The sequence below is a fragment of the Erpetoichthys calabaricus genome, chromosome 18 (genome assembly GCF_900747795.2).
Source record: "Erpetoichthys calabaricus chromosome 18, fErpCal1.3, whole genome shotgun sequence".
Lineage (NCBI taxonomy): Eukaryota > Metazoa > Chordata > Cladistia > Polypteriformes > Polypteridae > Erpetoichthys > Erpetoichthys calabaricus.
Genome location: NC_041411.2, coordinates 5098092 through 5115049, shown reverse-complemented (window position 1 = coordinate 5115049; position 16958 = coordinate 5098092). Strand labels below are relative to the sequence as shown.

At 39.6% G+C, this 16958-nt stretch overlaps 1 protein-coding gene across 3 annotated transcripts in view; it reads left to right on the top strand.

Moving 5' to 3' along the window:
* The first annotated feature begins 9254 nt into the window (after nt 1-9254).
* Nucleotides 9255-16958, top strand: part of ptpn11a (protein tyrosine phosphatase non-receptor type 11a) — a 37628-nt gene continuing 29924 nt past the window's right edge. For all 3 annotated transcript variants that reach the window (XR_007933873.1, XR_007933872.1, XM_028824301.2), the window contains exons 1-2: nt 9255-9549; nt 16198-16320. Coding sequence is in view for 1 of the 3 variants with exons in the window: in XM_028824301.2 (XP_028680134.1) it covers nt 9536-9549; nt 16198-16320 (137 nt within the window). In the remaining 2 variants the exon portion in view is untranslated. The remainder of the gene's footprint in view (nt 9550-16197; nt 16321-16958) is intronic.

Here is a 16958-nt window from a genome sequence, read left to right as displayed (position 1 = left end):
TTCAATAAACTCGAAAAATAAAATCATGCTGGTGTAAATGTTATCTGTAACACGCCGCGTCTAAAACGGGCTCCACGTTTGCCAATTCAACAAGAGGCCTGCTCTCTCGACACACTAAACAAAACGTCGATTGTAAAATGCATAAACTTCAATCGATATAATAACATCCCCATCCCTGTTCAGTAGGTAAAACGATATTACAAACATTTGTATGGAAATGAGCTTTAATTTTTGCAGATTGACAGGGATTTTCTTGCTGACAGCACACATAGGAACAACAAAGTTACGCCATTCTTACCTCCTCGGACTAGGAAAAGACCGACATCCGGGCAACTCACGTATAAAAACTACGCTACCAGTGACGCAATGACGCTACGATCACCGAATGGATAGCTGGGTACTGTAGTTTAAGGTTCCGTGTAGCATTGATACTCTAAATACGGTGACATCAACAGTCCAGTAGACTCAGATGCTTCGTGATGAGCTGAATGCTCTTAGATTGCTCGCGCAGGTAGTTTGTTATTCCAGATACTGAAGGTAGTAAGCTAAATAATAATACTTAAAATGCTGTTCTTAGGTTTATTTTAATGGGTTATAACATAAATACATTGCATAAAATCCAGAATGCAGACTGGTCTATAATGAGGTAATAAGGCGCGCATGATGTTGATTTCTGAAAATCACAATATGGTAAAGATATTTGGTTATTTTATGGCTCTGACCCCCTCAGCAAGTGTTACGACTCTAAAACATGAATCTGGTGTGCTTTCACTTTTAGAATAAAATGGGCTTCATCTGTCTTTGGTTATTTTTTACAACGACAAGCAGTTTCTACTTGGCAATGTTTATAGATTGCTTGACTAATTCTTACATGTAGAATAACAAATAGGAAAAAAAAATCAGTTCACCAAAATTCCATAAAGTAGATTTGAATTTAAATTGAATAAAGTCTAATAGCATAACTTTATTTTAGAGTACGACTTTAACATCACTTTGAACAAATACGTGCAGCAAATGGCCAACGTTTCATTCCCACTCAAAGTTTATTGATGCAGAGAAAAAGAAAAACCCTGTGGATATCTGGAGAAGAAGAAATTCTAGCTTGTTACTTTTAATACGGCAGAATGAGTATAAATCTTTAAAAATCCCAAATAGATGTTTGGGTGGTCGGTGAAAGGTCAACTAACTTTACACTAAAAATAGGCGGTCTTACCAGCTCCCTTTCCAGATACAAAATTGCATTGTTAAATTTATTTCATAATATCAAAATGGTCATTAGAAACGACAGAACCCCTCTGTCGGAAAAACAGCAATCTCAGGGAGAGAAGGGGTGTGTTTTTTGAACAAACTGACAACTTTACAAATGTAAAAGTAACAAAATGTCGATATGACAGTATAAAATATAGATAACACTTGCAAATACTGTAACTGCCATATTTCTCATTTTTTAAAATTTTACAGTCATTCTTTATATATACAGTAGAGTTATGTATATATATACAGTATATAGAGTAGAGTATATATATGTATATAGATACTGTATATATAGAGTAGAGTCTATATATATATATATATATATATACAGTAGAGTCTCGCTTATCCGACATAAACGGGCCGGCAGAACGTCGGATAAGCGAAAATGTCAGATAATGGGAGGTGTTAAGAAAAAGCCTATTAAACGTCAAACTATGTTATAATTTTATACATTACGAACCTAATAATCATGTTTTACAACAAAACAACAGAAAAAATTAACTGAAAAAATGAACTTAGCAACAAAAAATAGACTACGCTCACACTCGCAATTTGCAGTTCTTGTTGCTGATTGATGCGTTTTTTTGGTTTTTTTTTTTTGCGGTGGGACATCGGATAATACGGAATGTTGTATAAGCGAGACTCTACTGTATATATATATATATATATATATATATATATATATATATATATATATATATATATATATATATATATATAGTATATCTCATATATATATATATTTTTTTTTTTTTTTTAATTTATTTAAAGAGCTTCTGTAAAAAGCCACATTTCTCCCTGGGACAAATAAAGTCCTCTCTGTTTAATAAAGCTCTATCTTCATGCACCTTAAAAAAAGGATAAGCGTCAATGTGTCCATCCAGTTGCTATGTCCATGTCGTCTTCTGCTTCTTTTTTTTTTACAAAGAATTATTTTTTATTTATGAAATGCAAAAGTACAAAATATAATAATACAACAGATAGCTAGCTAGATAGATAGATAGATAGATAGATAGATAGATAGATAGATAGATAGATAGATAGATAGATAGATAGATAGATAGATAGATAGATAGATAGATAGATAGATAGATAGATAGATAGATAGATACTTTATTAATCCCAAGGGGTAATTCACATTTCAACAAAAGATCTACACAACAATACAGCAATAGATGTAAATGCCCAGTTGCACAAAATTTGTAATGAGAACATAGAGTAGAAAAGAGAAAAAATAAAAGTGTATAAGTAAAAGCATATATTCAGCATTTTTTCCCTGGTCTCTTTTTCATATACTTTAATAATTTACAGTGCAAAACTACTAATGAAGATTTGATTTGAATGTATTTTCATTTATGAATTAAACTATTTCCCTAAAATAAAAAGGGCATTTAACAAATACTAAACTTTCTGTTCTTCCATTAGAATCCCAAATGTTAAATCATTTCTGGTAAAATACTGTAAGAAAAGAGGAAATATCTTCTTCTTCTTCTCCTCCTTCTTCTTCTGCTTTAGTGGCAGTTTTTAACACTCGGTTGTGCATTACTGCCATCTTCTGTACTGGAGCGGTCAATACACCTTATGTCCGTTTACTTATATAATCCTGACAGTTTTAAATATATTAATACCATCCATCACATATATCTTCGGTTTTATTTGACCATTCCAATAAATACTGCTCAAAAATTAAATTAAAGGAACACTTTTTAATGAGAGTATAGCATCAAGTCAATGAAACTTTTGGTCTATTGATGTGGTCAGTGAAGTAGCAGAGGGGCTTGCTCATCAGTTTCCCTTTGATTTTCGGGGTGTCTCTCTGTTAGTTGATCATTTTCATTTCCATCCTTTCATTCCTAACACATCACCATACCAGTCCATACCAGTAGAGATAGCCAGCAGGATTTTTTTTTCCATTGATATCTGATGTGTTTTCAAAGTGGTCCTTGAGCTTTTTATTTTTTAAATTTAGGACTTGGATGCCTAAGGACATTACCAGCTTTTTCAGCCAGGTGTTTTCTATTTCATATTGTTTACACTGCAGTAAGACCTGTATGGCAGATTTGGTTGTTAAATGTTCCTTTCAGGTCCCAACTGGTATTTTCCCAATTCATTTCAGATCTCCATTTAACCCACAGTGACCTGTTCTTAATCTGTTTATAACAATATCATCTCTTCTGTGCTCCTCTGTAAAGATATTCCTAAAAATTGAACCTGAATCTAAAATAGATGCCTAGCTGTGTTTCCCAATTCCCAACTTTATGGCCTTAAGGTTCCAATTTCTTTTTTACAGAGACTTTTTGTTTTCAGTTATGCCCAGTGTCACTGTGTGAGAGTCTACCAACCCCTTGTTTTCCTACTGTATCTGCATGTGCTGGAGCCCACATACAACCTGGCACCTACTGTGTTGTATTGAACCAAAAATATATGCAGGATTTCTTTAATCATATCATCTCTCAATTTACTATCCTCATTTTGGATTGATAATAAAGCAGCCATTGAATCAAAACAAATTACCACTGTCAGGTTTTATTTCCTCTACCCAAACTAATGCCAACATTATTGCCAAGTTTCTATCATTACAATATATGGCACAACATACAGATGAAACTTGCTTTTATGAATCCCAAACTAAATGGCATATAACAGAGACATATGCATTGCATTTACCATTCCTAACAGATGGAGCACAAAAAGATAATTTCTTCCAGGGATTAATAAAATATATCACATTTGTAAAAAAATCACAAACATTAACACTGCTTTTACAAATCCCAAAACAAATAGCATATAACGGAGACATATGCATTGCATTTGTCATTCCAACAGATGGCAGGCAAAGAGATAATTTCCCTCAGGGATTAATAAAGTATAGCAAAAGAAAAAAAAAATCACAAACATTAACACTGCTTTTTCAAATTCCAAACCAAATGGCATATAACAGAGACATATTCATTGAATCTGTCATTCCAACGGATGGCTCATCACAAACATTAACACTGCTTTTACAAATCCCAGTCCAGATGGTTTATAACAGAATTATATGCATTGCATCCAAAATAAAATGGTATATACTGTAACAGAGATCTATGCATTGCATTTTTCATTTCAACAGATGGTGCATGTGTAATACATTTATATGTTTAATATGTCACTGTGCTCTCTACAAAAATATTTTATAAATCTACTTTTCTTTTTACTCATATATACAGTTAACACAAAGCCAGATTTAGCACACAGGAGTTCACTATATAAGAACTGCTAAGCAAGACAAGTTAAGGACAACTGCGAAATGGGCAGTCAGACTGATGACCATTGTATACTATTTCTGTGTGTCAAACTCAGCATGAAACTCTATCCTCTTTCCCTTGTTTGGAATGGCATGTTTCACCAAAGTGGGGCCTGCACATGAAGAAACAGTATAAAGCCTTGGAACATTGCCCGGCACACCTTTGAAGCCGACAGACAGATGGGAGATAACGTCATCTGATCCGGAAAATCTTTCCAATGCAGCGACGAAAATGGCAGACTCGATACATCGGGCCCCCACACTCCTGAAGGTCTTGCCATGGCTCTCTTCGTCTGTCATCCTACGTAAATCGTCATTAAAGAAAGCTAAGTTATTTCTCCTATGTGATTTCTTACCACCATATCACTAAGGGAAGGGTATCACCTTTTTATATTATATCTATATAGTTTCGGGTTATGTAACACGCCGCAATTAAAAAAGAATTCATTCCCACAAGGGAGCTAGCGCCCCCTGCTGGATACAGCATGACAAACATTAACACTGCTTTTATGAATCCCAAACCCAATGCCAAAGAACAGAGACATATGCGTTGCATTTGTAATTTCAGCAGATGGTGCATCACAAGCATTAACACTGCCTTTACAAATTCCATACCAAATGGTACATAACAGAGACATACTGTATGAACTGCATAAAAAAAGTAAAGACAATTTGAAAATTATGCAGTAACCCCAACAGATAGAAGCTGATACAGTGCAACAGTTTTGCAAATGGTTATGGGTAGTTTGAATACGCACAGCAGGGTGAACTGCTGTTTGTTTAGTTAAAGGCAAAATCAAATGAGTCCCCTGCTGCGGGATTACACTATCTTTGAACAATGCACTGTAGTGAGATTTCTTTGGACAGAGGGAGTGAAACCTGCTGAAATTCAACAAAGGATCCCATCTCAGTATGAAAGTGAAAACAGCAGGATTCAACGAAAAGTTTATGAATGGGTAGAAAGTTTTAAAGCAGTAAAAACAACTGTAACCGGCGAAGCTCGAGCTGGTTGACCATCAACATTGCACACTCAAGCCCACATCGACATGGTGACTGCCATCATCAGAGAAGAGCAACGGATTATGTTGTCTGCTGTTGCTGCACATTTGGATATCAGCTATGGATCTGCACCAGCCATAATGTGTGATGACTTGGGTTACCATAAAGTTTGTGTAAAATGGCTACTCAAACAGGTTCTTCAGAGCAGAGCCCAAGGAGAGCTCACTACAGCACACAGGATGTTGGCTCATGCAGATCTGTAAGCTGTTTGGGTAACTTTACAGTCGCTAACACTGTTGCCTTTTCTTCCCTTTGCAGTGCTGAGAAGATGACTATCCCATGAGGTATAACTGAGACAGGCACTCATTTAATTTTATTATGTCATTGAGACAGCTCTTGGAGAAGCATCAAGAAAACCATAAAGGTCTGCATATGGTGTTCACTGATTTGGAGAAGTCTTATGACGGAGTGGTCTGGAGGTGCAGAAGAGAATGAGGAGGACCAGAGAAGTGTGTGAAGAGTACCCAGGATGTGTAAGAGAAAGCAAGGACTCGGGTTGGGGTAACAAGACTAGATCTGAGTTCAAGAAGGTCTGCACCAGAGATCTTCCTGAAGTCCTTACCTCTTTGATCTGGTTATGGATGTGTTGAGTCCTGGGATGAAAGACCAATCCCCCTGGTGCAGGCTTTGTGCCAATGATATTGTGTTGTGTGGCATCAGAAAGGAGGAAGTGGACAGGAAGTTGGAAGAATGGAGAAAGGCTTTGGAAGATGGAAGAATGTAAATAAATAGGAAGAAGAAGAAGGAATATGTGAGGGTTAATGATGATCAGGATTCAGAAGTTAGCCTGCAGGAGAGCTACTGAAAAGAGGTGAGACGTTTAAATATTGTGAATTTCCCCCTGGGATTAATAAAGTATCTATCTATCTATCTATCTATCTATCTATCTATCTATCTATCTATCTATCTATCTATCTATCTATCTATCTATCTATCTATCTATCTATCTATCTATCTATCTATCTATCTATCTATCTATCTATCTATCTATCTATCTATCTATCTATCTACAATTTGTGGTAGCCCAAGATGGGCAATTAGATGCAGAGGTAACCTAACCCATAGAATGTGGTGTGGATGGGACAATTGGAAGAAGCTATCAGGAGTATCAATGTGAAATTTTGAAGACAGTGGTAAAACCAGTAACGGTGTGTGGAGCTGAGACTTAGGGGGTAAAGGTGTGAGCAGGAGAAGAAGTTGGATTTGGCAGAAATGAGAATATGGAGATGGATGCGTGGAGTTACAGAAAAGGACAGAATAGGAAATGAGACCATCAGAGGTACAACAAAGGTGGGAGAGAAAGTACTGGAAAGGAGGCCAAACTGGTATGGATATGTGATGAGGAGAGACGATGAATATATGGGCAAAAGAGGGTTGGGAATGGGGAAGAGAAAGCCAAAGAGGCCAAAGTGGAGGTGAGTGGATAAAGTAAAAGAAAATCTGAAGGAAAAGGGTGAAGGACCAAGCTGTTTGGAGAAGACCAATCAAGCACATTGACTCCATGTAGGAGGGGGGAAAAGATGAAGAGAAAGATGAGGAAGAAGAAGAAGGTCAAGGATCCCCAAGGAATCATAAAAAGATATCAAAGTACTTGAGGCTTATTGGGTTGCTTAAGGCAATTTAAGTTAGAACAGGAGAACAGGTGGGTGGTAATTTAATTATACAGGTTGTGTGTGGTGGTTCTTGGGTTCACTCTTCACACTCCAGTTCAGCAGGTGGTGGTAATGCACCATTACGGTTGGTTTGCCAGTTGCTAATTAAAAGAAGAAGACATTACATAATAAATAAAGGAAGAGCAATTGTTGATTTTAAATTGTAAGAAGAGACTCTTTAATGTTCCCACTCTCAATGTTGTTTTCGTCTTTCTACTGTGTGCTCTACCTTCATCTCCTGGATTCATAACTACCTGACTGGACGACTGCGGTTGGTCAAACTGGGGAACAGTGTCTCCAGGACGGTAGTGAGCAGCACTGGGGCCCCACAAGGTTGTGTTCTGGTTCCATTCCTGTTCACATTATACACAGCAGACTTTAAATACAAGTCAGACTTTTTCCACTTTCAGAAGTACTCTGATGATGCAGCTATTGTGGCATGTATAAGGAATGGAAAGGAAGGGGAATATAACGATCTGATTGGAGCTACCAGTGACTGGAACAATAAAAACTGTGAGAGGACTGTGGATTTCTGGAGGTCTAAACTTCCTCCTTCAGCCTCTTAACATCCAAGGAGATGACATTCAGGTGGTGCAGAGTTATAAATATCTAGGAGTCCATCTTGATGACAGACTGGACTGGTCTGTGAACACACACGTCCTCTACAGAAAGGGCCAGAGCAGGCTCTTTATCCTCAGAAGACTCGGATGATTCAGTATATGTAGCAAAATGAACTTTTCTTCTATGATAGAGTCGCTGTGAGTGTCTTCATTTTGCTGCCATTTGTTGGGGAGGCAGAATGACAGATAAGAAAACTAAGAGGCAGAAAAACTGGTGAAGAAGGTCGAGTCCGTGCAGGGCAGGATTGTGGTGGAAAGGTGGATGGGGAAGAAGGTGGAGGCCATCCTTGGAAATAACAGTCACATTCACCTCAGCAGTATGGCGGGTCAGAGAGATAAACGCAGCAGTCATCTTGTCTCACTGCGCTGTACAACAGAACACTTTAGAAGATCATTTGTTTCTACTGCTGTGAGATTTTATAACGCTGATGTCAATACAAGTGATCTATGACCTGTTCACCCCTCTAACTAACAACACTGTAACAATCAACCCTTTTGTATTTTGTTAACACTTTTTATTTATTCATGTTTGTTCTCCTTACCTTTATAATAATTTTTAACAATTTTACTGATGTGTTTGAGCAACGGTATACCTGAATTACCCACAGAATAAAGTGAATAAAATAGATGAATAAAGTATCTATCTATCTATCTATCTATCTATCTATCTATCTATCTATCTATCTCTCTATCTATCTATCTATCTCTCATATAGTGCCTTTCACAGCTATCTATCTATCTATCTATCTATCTATCTATCTATCTATCTATCTATCTATCTATCTATCTATCTATCTATCTATCTATCTATCTATCTTATAGTGCTTTTTACATCTATCTATCTATCTATTATATAGTTCCTTTCACATCCATCTATCTATTATATAGTGTCTTTCACATCTATCAATATATTATACAGTGCCTTTTTCATCTATCTATTAATTATATAGTGCCTTTCACATCTATCTATCTATCTATCTATCTATCTATCTATCTATCTATCTATCTATCTATCTATCATATAGTTCCTTTAACATTTATGTATCCATCTGCTCTGCTTAATCACAAATTTTGTGTAACTAAGGACAGTTACATGAATTGCTGCATTGTGGTATATATCTTTTGTTGTAGTATTCATTCATCCATCCATCCATCCATCTATTATCCAGCTCGCTATATCCTGACACGGGACCACGGGGGTCTGCTGGAGCTTATTCCAGCCAACACAGGGCGCAAGGCAGGAACAACCCCTGGGCAGGGCGCCAGCCCACCGCTGTGTTATAGTATTGAAAACGAAGTTTGTCTGCCAGCAGTAAAAATGGCAGACAGAGCCGCACGACGCCACTGCGCATGTGTGGCAGTCTTAGTTGTGCGTCGCTCGTGAGTTGACGTCTTATGTCTGAGTCGTTGCACTGTGGAGTAGTTCGCGGAGTTGAGGCCTGCTCAATCTTTTCTCGTATTTCTTGCTTTTCACCGAATCTGTTTTTTGGAGGGGTCATATTTGAGTTTTAAAGTTGTGAAGTTTGTGCTTCATCCGATCCGGTTCACGGCCTGTTCAAAGCGGGTCTGAACCGGGTAAGCAACTCCAGGCAGGTTCCGAAACGGAGACGAGGAAACTAAATTGAGGAACCAAGTTGGAAAAGGATTGACGAAGAAGTCATAAGATGACATCTCGGAGGTGAGCTGGGGGAGAGGAAAACACTGTTAAATGTTCAGTCCTGCCATTTAAAAAATATATATCTATATACGAGCAAGTCGGCCTTGGTCGATAGAACAGCTGGCAACATCTGCAGGAGCGACGTGAATTTAGGACTGTGTGTGTGTGTGTGTGTGTGTGTGTGTGTGTGTGTGTGTGTGTGTGTGTGTGTGTGTGTGTGTGTGTGTGTGTGTGTGAGTGAGTGAGACAGTCAGACAGACAGACAGACAGACAGTGAGTAGGTTCACGGCCGCCCGTCTGGATGTATGTGAACAGGACCGATTCGTCCAGACACTGATTGACGGCAACAGCGTAAGGAGTAACAGGCGGAGATGAAATCCCAGCACTTGACTTAAAAAAAAAAAAATGCCATAGCTTGATGAGCTTAACAAAGTATTTTAACAAAGTATTGACGGATATTTTAGTTTATTTTTTAAAAACTGGATTGACTTTAGGGGAATGATGTGTACTGTTGTCCTTGTGTGTGTTTTATCATGGGAGTCATTTTCTAACCTACTTAATCCTGACCAGGGGTGCTGGAGCCTATCCCAGCTACCGCAGGAGAAGTAAGGAACAAACCTTGTACAGCATGCCATTCACCCCACACGGTTGTGCCAAGGCCAATTTAGCGTTGCCAGGTCACTTCCCCTGCATGACTTTGGACACTGGGAGAACATGCCACGTCCATGCAGGGACTCCTCTGGATGTAAACCCTAGTCTCCTTACACTGCTGTGATCCCCAATGTGTGTGTTTAATTTTTAATTGGTATCTGTGTTTTGTATGTTAAATGAAAAAGTTGAAATAGTTCTGCTTTGTCTAACTTTGAACCTGAAGGAGTTTGGGATTTACATCTATTTATACATATTTACATCTATTTGTCTCTTCCCTTGTGATCCCCTCTATAAGGGGTTTGTTTCTGTCTTGTGCCGTATGCTTGCTGGGATAGGCCCCTGATCCCCACCGTGACCCTGGTTTGAGAGAAGCAGTTAGAAAATGACACAACATCTCTTTGCTTATTCTCCTGTAATTTACTGGTGCCATCTGACAATTGTTCCCTGCCTTGTACCCTATGCTTTATCTGACAGGGTCCAGTCCCCTAGCCCCCCCAATTTGACCCTGGTTTGGATCAAGCTGGTTATGGTATGACATTTAGTTGATTATTTCCTTGTAATGGACCCACTCCCTTTGAAGCTTGTTCTCGTCTTGCACCCTATGCTTGCGTGGATTGGCTCCAGTTCCCTGTGATCCTACTAAGAATTAAGCAGGCATAGGAAATGGCATTTGATTTATTTGCTCAGATGTTTTCATCCAACGTAACTTACAAAAGAGGTCCACATAACTGAGTAAATATCAGTATGGAGGACTGTTTGGGAATAAGTGTGAAAGGACAAGGTAGCAACATATTTGAGGAGTCACCATTTTAAATGCAGGTTGGCATCTCATTCAACCAGCTATGAGCTACACATGAAGAAGAGAGTCTGGCCTGAGATGTGATGCCACGCAGAGTTGGCATCAGCAGACAATGTATTTTACATTTACATTTATGTCCTTCGCAGACACTTTTTTACAAAAGAGTTTAACATACTTGAGTAAACATCAGTCTGGGTGACTTTTAGGCGGCAGTGTGATAGGACAAGGTGACAAAATTGCCACACACACGTTAAGAGCTCGGAACAAAAGTACAAGTGATTAATAAGTCCTAGGTCGCAAAACTAATCACTTAGGCAGAAATTCACCAAACAAGCCTTTAAATGCTTCTTAAACACATTGAAGGAGACGGAATTTCATATGGTGGTGGGCAGCTTGTTCTACCACCTAGGAGCCACACATGTAAAGAGTATGGATTGAGATTTGATGCCACACAGAAGTGTTATCGCCAGATGCCATTCATTGACAGATAATGTATGTTACATTTACATCTGTTCGTTTAGCAGATGCGTTTGTCCAAAACAACTTAAAAAAGAGGGCAACATAATCGACCGAAGTCTGGGGGACTGTTTAGGAACAATTATGACAGGACAAGGGGTCACAAATGACCGCCGTAAGTGTTTGTACTTGTTTTTGGGCTATGCAGTGAGTGCTGTCGGTGACGTAAAGGTGGAAGATGTAAGATTTGTCGGTAGTCATTTGTCTTGTGTCCTCAGTGGACAGAGTGAAAAAGTTCCATTTGTGCTGAGTGGATTATTTATGGGCAACTTTAAGGTTTGTTCAAGTGTACCAAATCAGAGCAAAATTATTGAATCTTCTCTATAATCGTCTATGCGTGGAAGTGTGTGTGTCTGTCCGACCCGGAAGTGAGAGGTGGAGTCGGGGTAAGAGCTCTGTCTCTGAGGAAACAGAAGACTCGCTTAGCCATGAATAACACAAGCAGGGCCAGCACATCGGCAAAAGAAACTTCAGAAGAAAGATAAGGTCGTTTAGCCGCTAATACAGAAGTGAGGCGAGCACATCGGCAAAACCAAACCTCAGAAGAAAGTCACTTGCTTAGCGGCTAATACAGAAGCGAGGCGAGCATATCGGCAAAATTAAACCTCCGAAGAAAGACAAAGTCGTTTAGCCGCTAATACAGAAGTGAGGCGAGCACATCGGCAAAACCAAACCTCCGAAGAAAGTCACTTGCATAGCCACTAATACAGAAGCGAGGCGAGCACATCGGCAAAACGGTATCCCTTTTACTTCTCCTCCCTCCGCTAATGCACAAGCGAATGCAAACAAGTTGGCAAAATGAATCCTCCCAGAGTCGTTCCTTTCAATTACCTGACATCTCTACATTTCAGTTTTTTTTTCTGATGATTTCAGTAGTTTTTAGGACCCCGGGCTTTTTACAGCACGGGCTTACACAGCTAGTTAGTTTATAATAATCGTTAATATCTGGTTCAAGAGCTGCCATAGCCTATCTCAATGCCGGAATTAACCATAGATTGGATACACTGGTTTATGTCAGTGTGCACTCAACCACTTGCTATCAACTGGCAGCTGAAAAGATATGCAGAGTATATGCTGAGGTCGGTTACTATTTAAATATTTGACGTTTGCTTTTAATAAAGTGAGAGGTTAACTGGTAGCATTCTGAAGCTGAACTCTTTGGTAGACTCCAAACTGGGCAAACAGAAGGGATTTTCATCCTCCCAGGTTGAATGAACAGTGTCGTGAAGCCAATCTGGGATATCGTAGGTGTCTGCCTTCAAAACCACCATCAAGTCAAAGAAAGCTTCTGTGACTGGGTGGACAGAATTGAACGTGCTGCTTCAGAATGTTGGGGCACCAACCAGGTGTCGCCGTTTTAATTCATACAATATAACAAGCAAAAAATGTGCATGGCGGCACCGATAACAGAAAATCACAGCTCATCAGAAAAGGGTTCCTTCCATTGGCGGGTCAGACTTCTCGAAAGGGTTTGATCCAAGCCAAGTTCATGATCTCTGTCCTGAAGTGTGGAGTCAGCTATGGGCGTGGCAATTGGGTCGTTTGCCCACTTCTGGTAAGTTCTTGGGGCAGCGAGTAGAAAAGGAAAAAATCATCGGCATGTGCACCCCTTCTCATTCCGTTGTGGGCCATCTTAGCTCACCAGAACCAGGAAGGTGATCCCCAGGGACACATGCGTGATTAGTGAAAAGGGGCATTGGACATGCTGAGCAATACAACTTGGAGGTGTGTGATTGGAACATTACCATTGAGTCAGTCATAACGCTCAGTGACTCGCAGGTTTGATTTTTGTCTTAAATTGGCCAGGTGGGCTCCTGTGCATGTGAGAACCGACGGAGAAAGACGTTACAATGCATATAATGGAGCTGTAAGGAAAGATAAAGAAAAGCTGGTGTTTTGGACCACACAAACAAAAGAGAGGCTCATCTGCTTCAACACAAAAAGGGAGCAGCACATTAACTGGCTGTTAAAATATGAAGCACTCACGATGCTTTGGAAATTTGAAACTTTGTGGGAGTCATGTAATCTGTAATTGCCTGGGACTCTTATTCACGCACTGTTAATATTCTGTAATCAGATCGACTTGAAGTCCTCACAGGTGGCGCAGTGGTAGTGCTGCTCCTTTGCAGTAAGGAGACTGTGGAAGATTGTGAGTTCGCTTCCCGGTTCCTCCCTGTGTGGATAGCGCTTTGAGTACTGAGGAAAGCGCTATATAAATGTAATGAATGAATGAATGAATGAATGAATTAATTAAAGTCATGTAGTTTGCTGCTGGCCTAACCATGTAAATGAGAAGTAGCTGTGCTACTTGTCTAAGAAGGGCTGAAATCTAAGTAATCAACGTAGACGTCGCCATTAACATTTGCAGTACACAATGGATTCCGTATGTTTCTGTTTTGTGCCATTTGGTATGGGATTCGTGAAATCATTGGTTGTGTTTGGAATGTGCCACTTGTTGGAATGACAAATGCAGTGTGTTTTATTTCTAAAAAATGTTGGTGCTGTGTTGTCTTTTGGAATAACTGAGACATAGCAACCGGACGCACAGAGAGACAGAGACGCTTGTCCTTTTGTTAAGGTGGAAGGTTTGATTTTTAGGTTGTAAAAGCTCTTATCACGCAGCAGTAACAAAAGCTGCCACTTTTTATTTTGTTTTAGCACTCGTGATACATAAGATTGTAAAAATTGGTGAAGTGAATGCAGTGTGGCCTCGTGGGTAATGGTTTGGACTGTAGATTGCAAGACGAGACAACTGAATAGTCTTGAGATCTGCTTTGGTACTTGCATCATTCTTTAACACCATTCTACTGTCTGTCTGTTGTGGTTTTAGAAAGATTAAAATAATTAGCCATGGTACCTGACAAAGACAGGTCATTGAGTAATTTATCAATAGTTGCAATCTCTTGCCCTGCGTGTACTGTCAGTGCCTCTCCTCTGTATTTGTGTGTGTGAACGTCTCTCGAGTGTGTTCCTGTAAAATCCTGCTTCTCACCCTCTGTCATTATTCTCACCTCCTGTTCCGTTTTATACTTTCTGTCAGTGAAGGCAACTCTCTCAGCATGTGTATCTCACACTCGCAAGAGGACAGAGCCGACTATACTTCCTTAGAAGGCTGGCGTCCTTCAACATCTGCAATAAGATGCTGCAGATGTTCTATCAGACGGTTGTGGTGAGCGCCCTCTTCTACGCGGTGGTGTGCTGGGGAGGCAGCATAAAGAAGAGGGACGCCTCACGCCTGGACAAACTGGTGAGGAAGGCCGGCTCTATTGTAGGCATGGAGCTGGACAGTTTGACATCCGTGGCAGAGCGACAGGCGCCGAGCAGACTCCTGTCAATCAAGGAGAATCCACTGCATCCACTAAACAATGTCATCTCCAGACAGAGGAGCAGCTTCAGCGACAGACTGCTGTCACCGTCCTGCTCCACTGACACACTGAGGAGATCGTTCCTCCCCCACACTATGCGACTCTTCAATTCCACCCGGGGTTAGGATAAACGCTAACATTATACAAAGTTTTTTGTTTGGACTAAAACCCAAAACATACAAGTAAATGAATATCTACTGTAATATACATACATACATACAGGGTGTCCATAAAGTCCATGTGCATTTTAAAATAACTTCTATATATGTGATTGAATATGTTATACCTGCCTTGCACTCTCCACCTCACATTTTTTTTAACTTGCACTGTATGTTTATCACTCTTTAATATTGTTTTTATCAGTATGCTGCTGCTGGAGAATGTGAATTTCCCCTTGGAGATTAATAAAGTATCTGTCTATATAATCCTGCCAACTATGCTATCTATCTACTTATCTATCTAATCCTGCCAACTACGCTATCTATCTATTATATAGTGCCTTTAACATCTATCTATCTATCTATCTATCTATCTATCTATCTATCTATCTATCTATCTATCTATCTATCTATCTATCTATCTATCTATCTATCTATCTATCTATCTATCTATCATATAGTGCCTTCTATCTATCTATCTATCTATCTATCTATCTATCTATCTATCTATCTATCTATCTATCTATCTATCTATCTATCTATCTATCTATCTATCATCTCCTTCCCTTCCCTGTTTTTTTGCATCATGAAAGTCAAACTGACCAATCGGATTGCTCTGAGGGACTGGACCCGTAGACCTTAGTGTGTTATTATGTAGTAGACTCTTGACTGTTGCCGGTAGTCTGAAGTGCAATGTGAATGAATGCAGCTCTTCATGGTAATGTAACGGCACATTAGCAGACAAGCTGTGTAAGGGGGTTGCTGATTTCTGTCCCACAGTGTCGCTCTGGGCAAGTCATTTAAGATCCGAATGGCAATGATGTTAGACTTGAAACTGTAAGGATGCTTTTCATTTTCCCTAATGTGTTCCTCAATGGGCCATCACCCACTACCAGAGTGCATTGTACTGTTTTATCTTGTCATTAATGATTGAAGGTCAACCTGAACTTAGGTTTGTCTCTGATTGGGAAATGCATTGGGTCATATGTGTTAAAAATTAAAAAACAAAGAAACATTTAAAAAAAAAAAAAAAAAGGAAATTTGTGCACCTAATGATTGTACGTGAATAAAACCGGAAGCATGCAATGTGTTGTCTTATGTGTTCCTTGGAATTCCAGCTGACTTGCCAAACATCTTTCGATCTCGTTGACGTTTCTAACCTCATTCCTGAATATTTCAGGTGGTTTCACCCTAACATCACAGGGGTGGAAGCTGAAAATCTGTTGCTTACTCGTGGAGTTGATGGAAGCTTCTTGGCTCGACCCAGCAAGAGCAACCCTGGAGATTTCACTTTGTCTGTCAGGTCAGTGCTTTGAAAAACGCCATCTGGTTTCCTTTACCATCAGTATAAGCTCTTTATCTTTATTTGTGCCAGACTAGGACTTTGAAAGAAACATAATAATAGGAACTCCTAATTAGATTCTGCTTTTGTCCTGCAGTTTTTTTATGACATTTTTTGCATTAGTCCACAGTTTCTGCTGTGCATTTCCTGAAAATATATTAAAAAGGAACATTTAGGGCTCATTTACGTGAGCACAACATTTTCTATTGTATTTTGTCCATCTGTTCTGTGAGATTTTACCATCTGATTTCTTCCTGTCTCTTGTGGCAGAGGTGCTATATAGGTGTCGACCCAACACAGACTGACAACTGAGGTGCAGGTTAAAATAAACAAAAAGATTTTATTTTTGTCTTCATCCGTGTCCCACTGGCCCTACACAGTCCCCAAAAACACACTCTCTTCTTCCTCCACTCCTCCCAGGCAGCTTTGTCCTCCTCCTCCCGACTCTGGCGCTTCGAGTAGTCGCTTCAGGCTCCTCTTATAGCCCACCTGGAAGTGCTTCAGGTGATAATTCACCTAATTCAGGCTGCATTCCCACCCACGTGGGCTCGTTAAGCTGTGCAGCGCCTCCCAGTGGTGGCCACGGAGCCCAACACTGC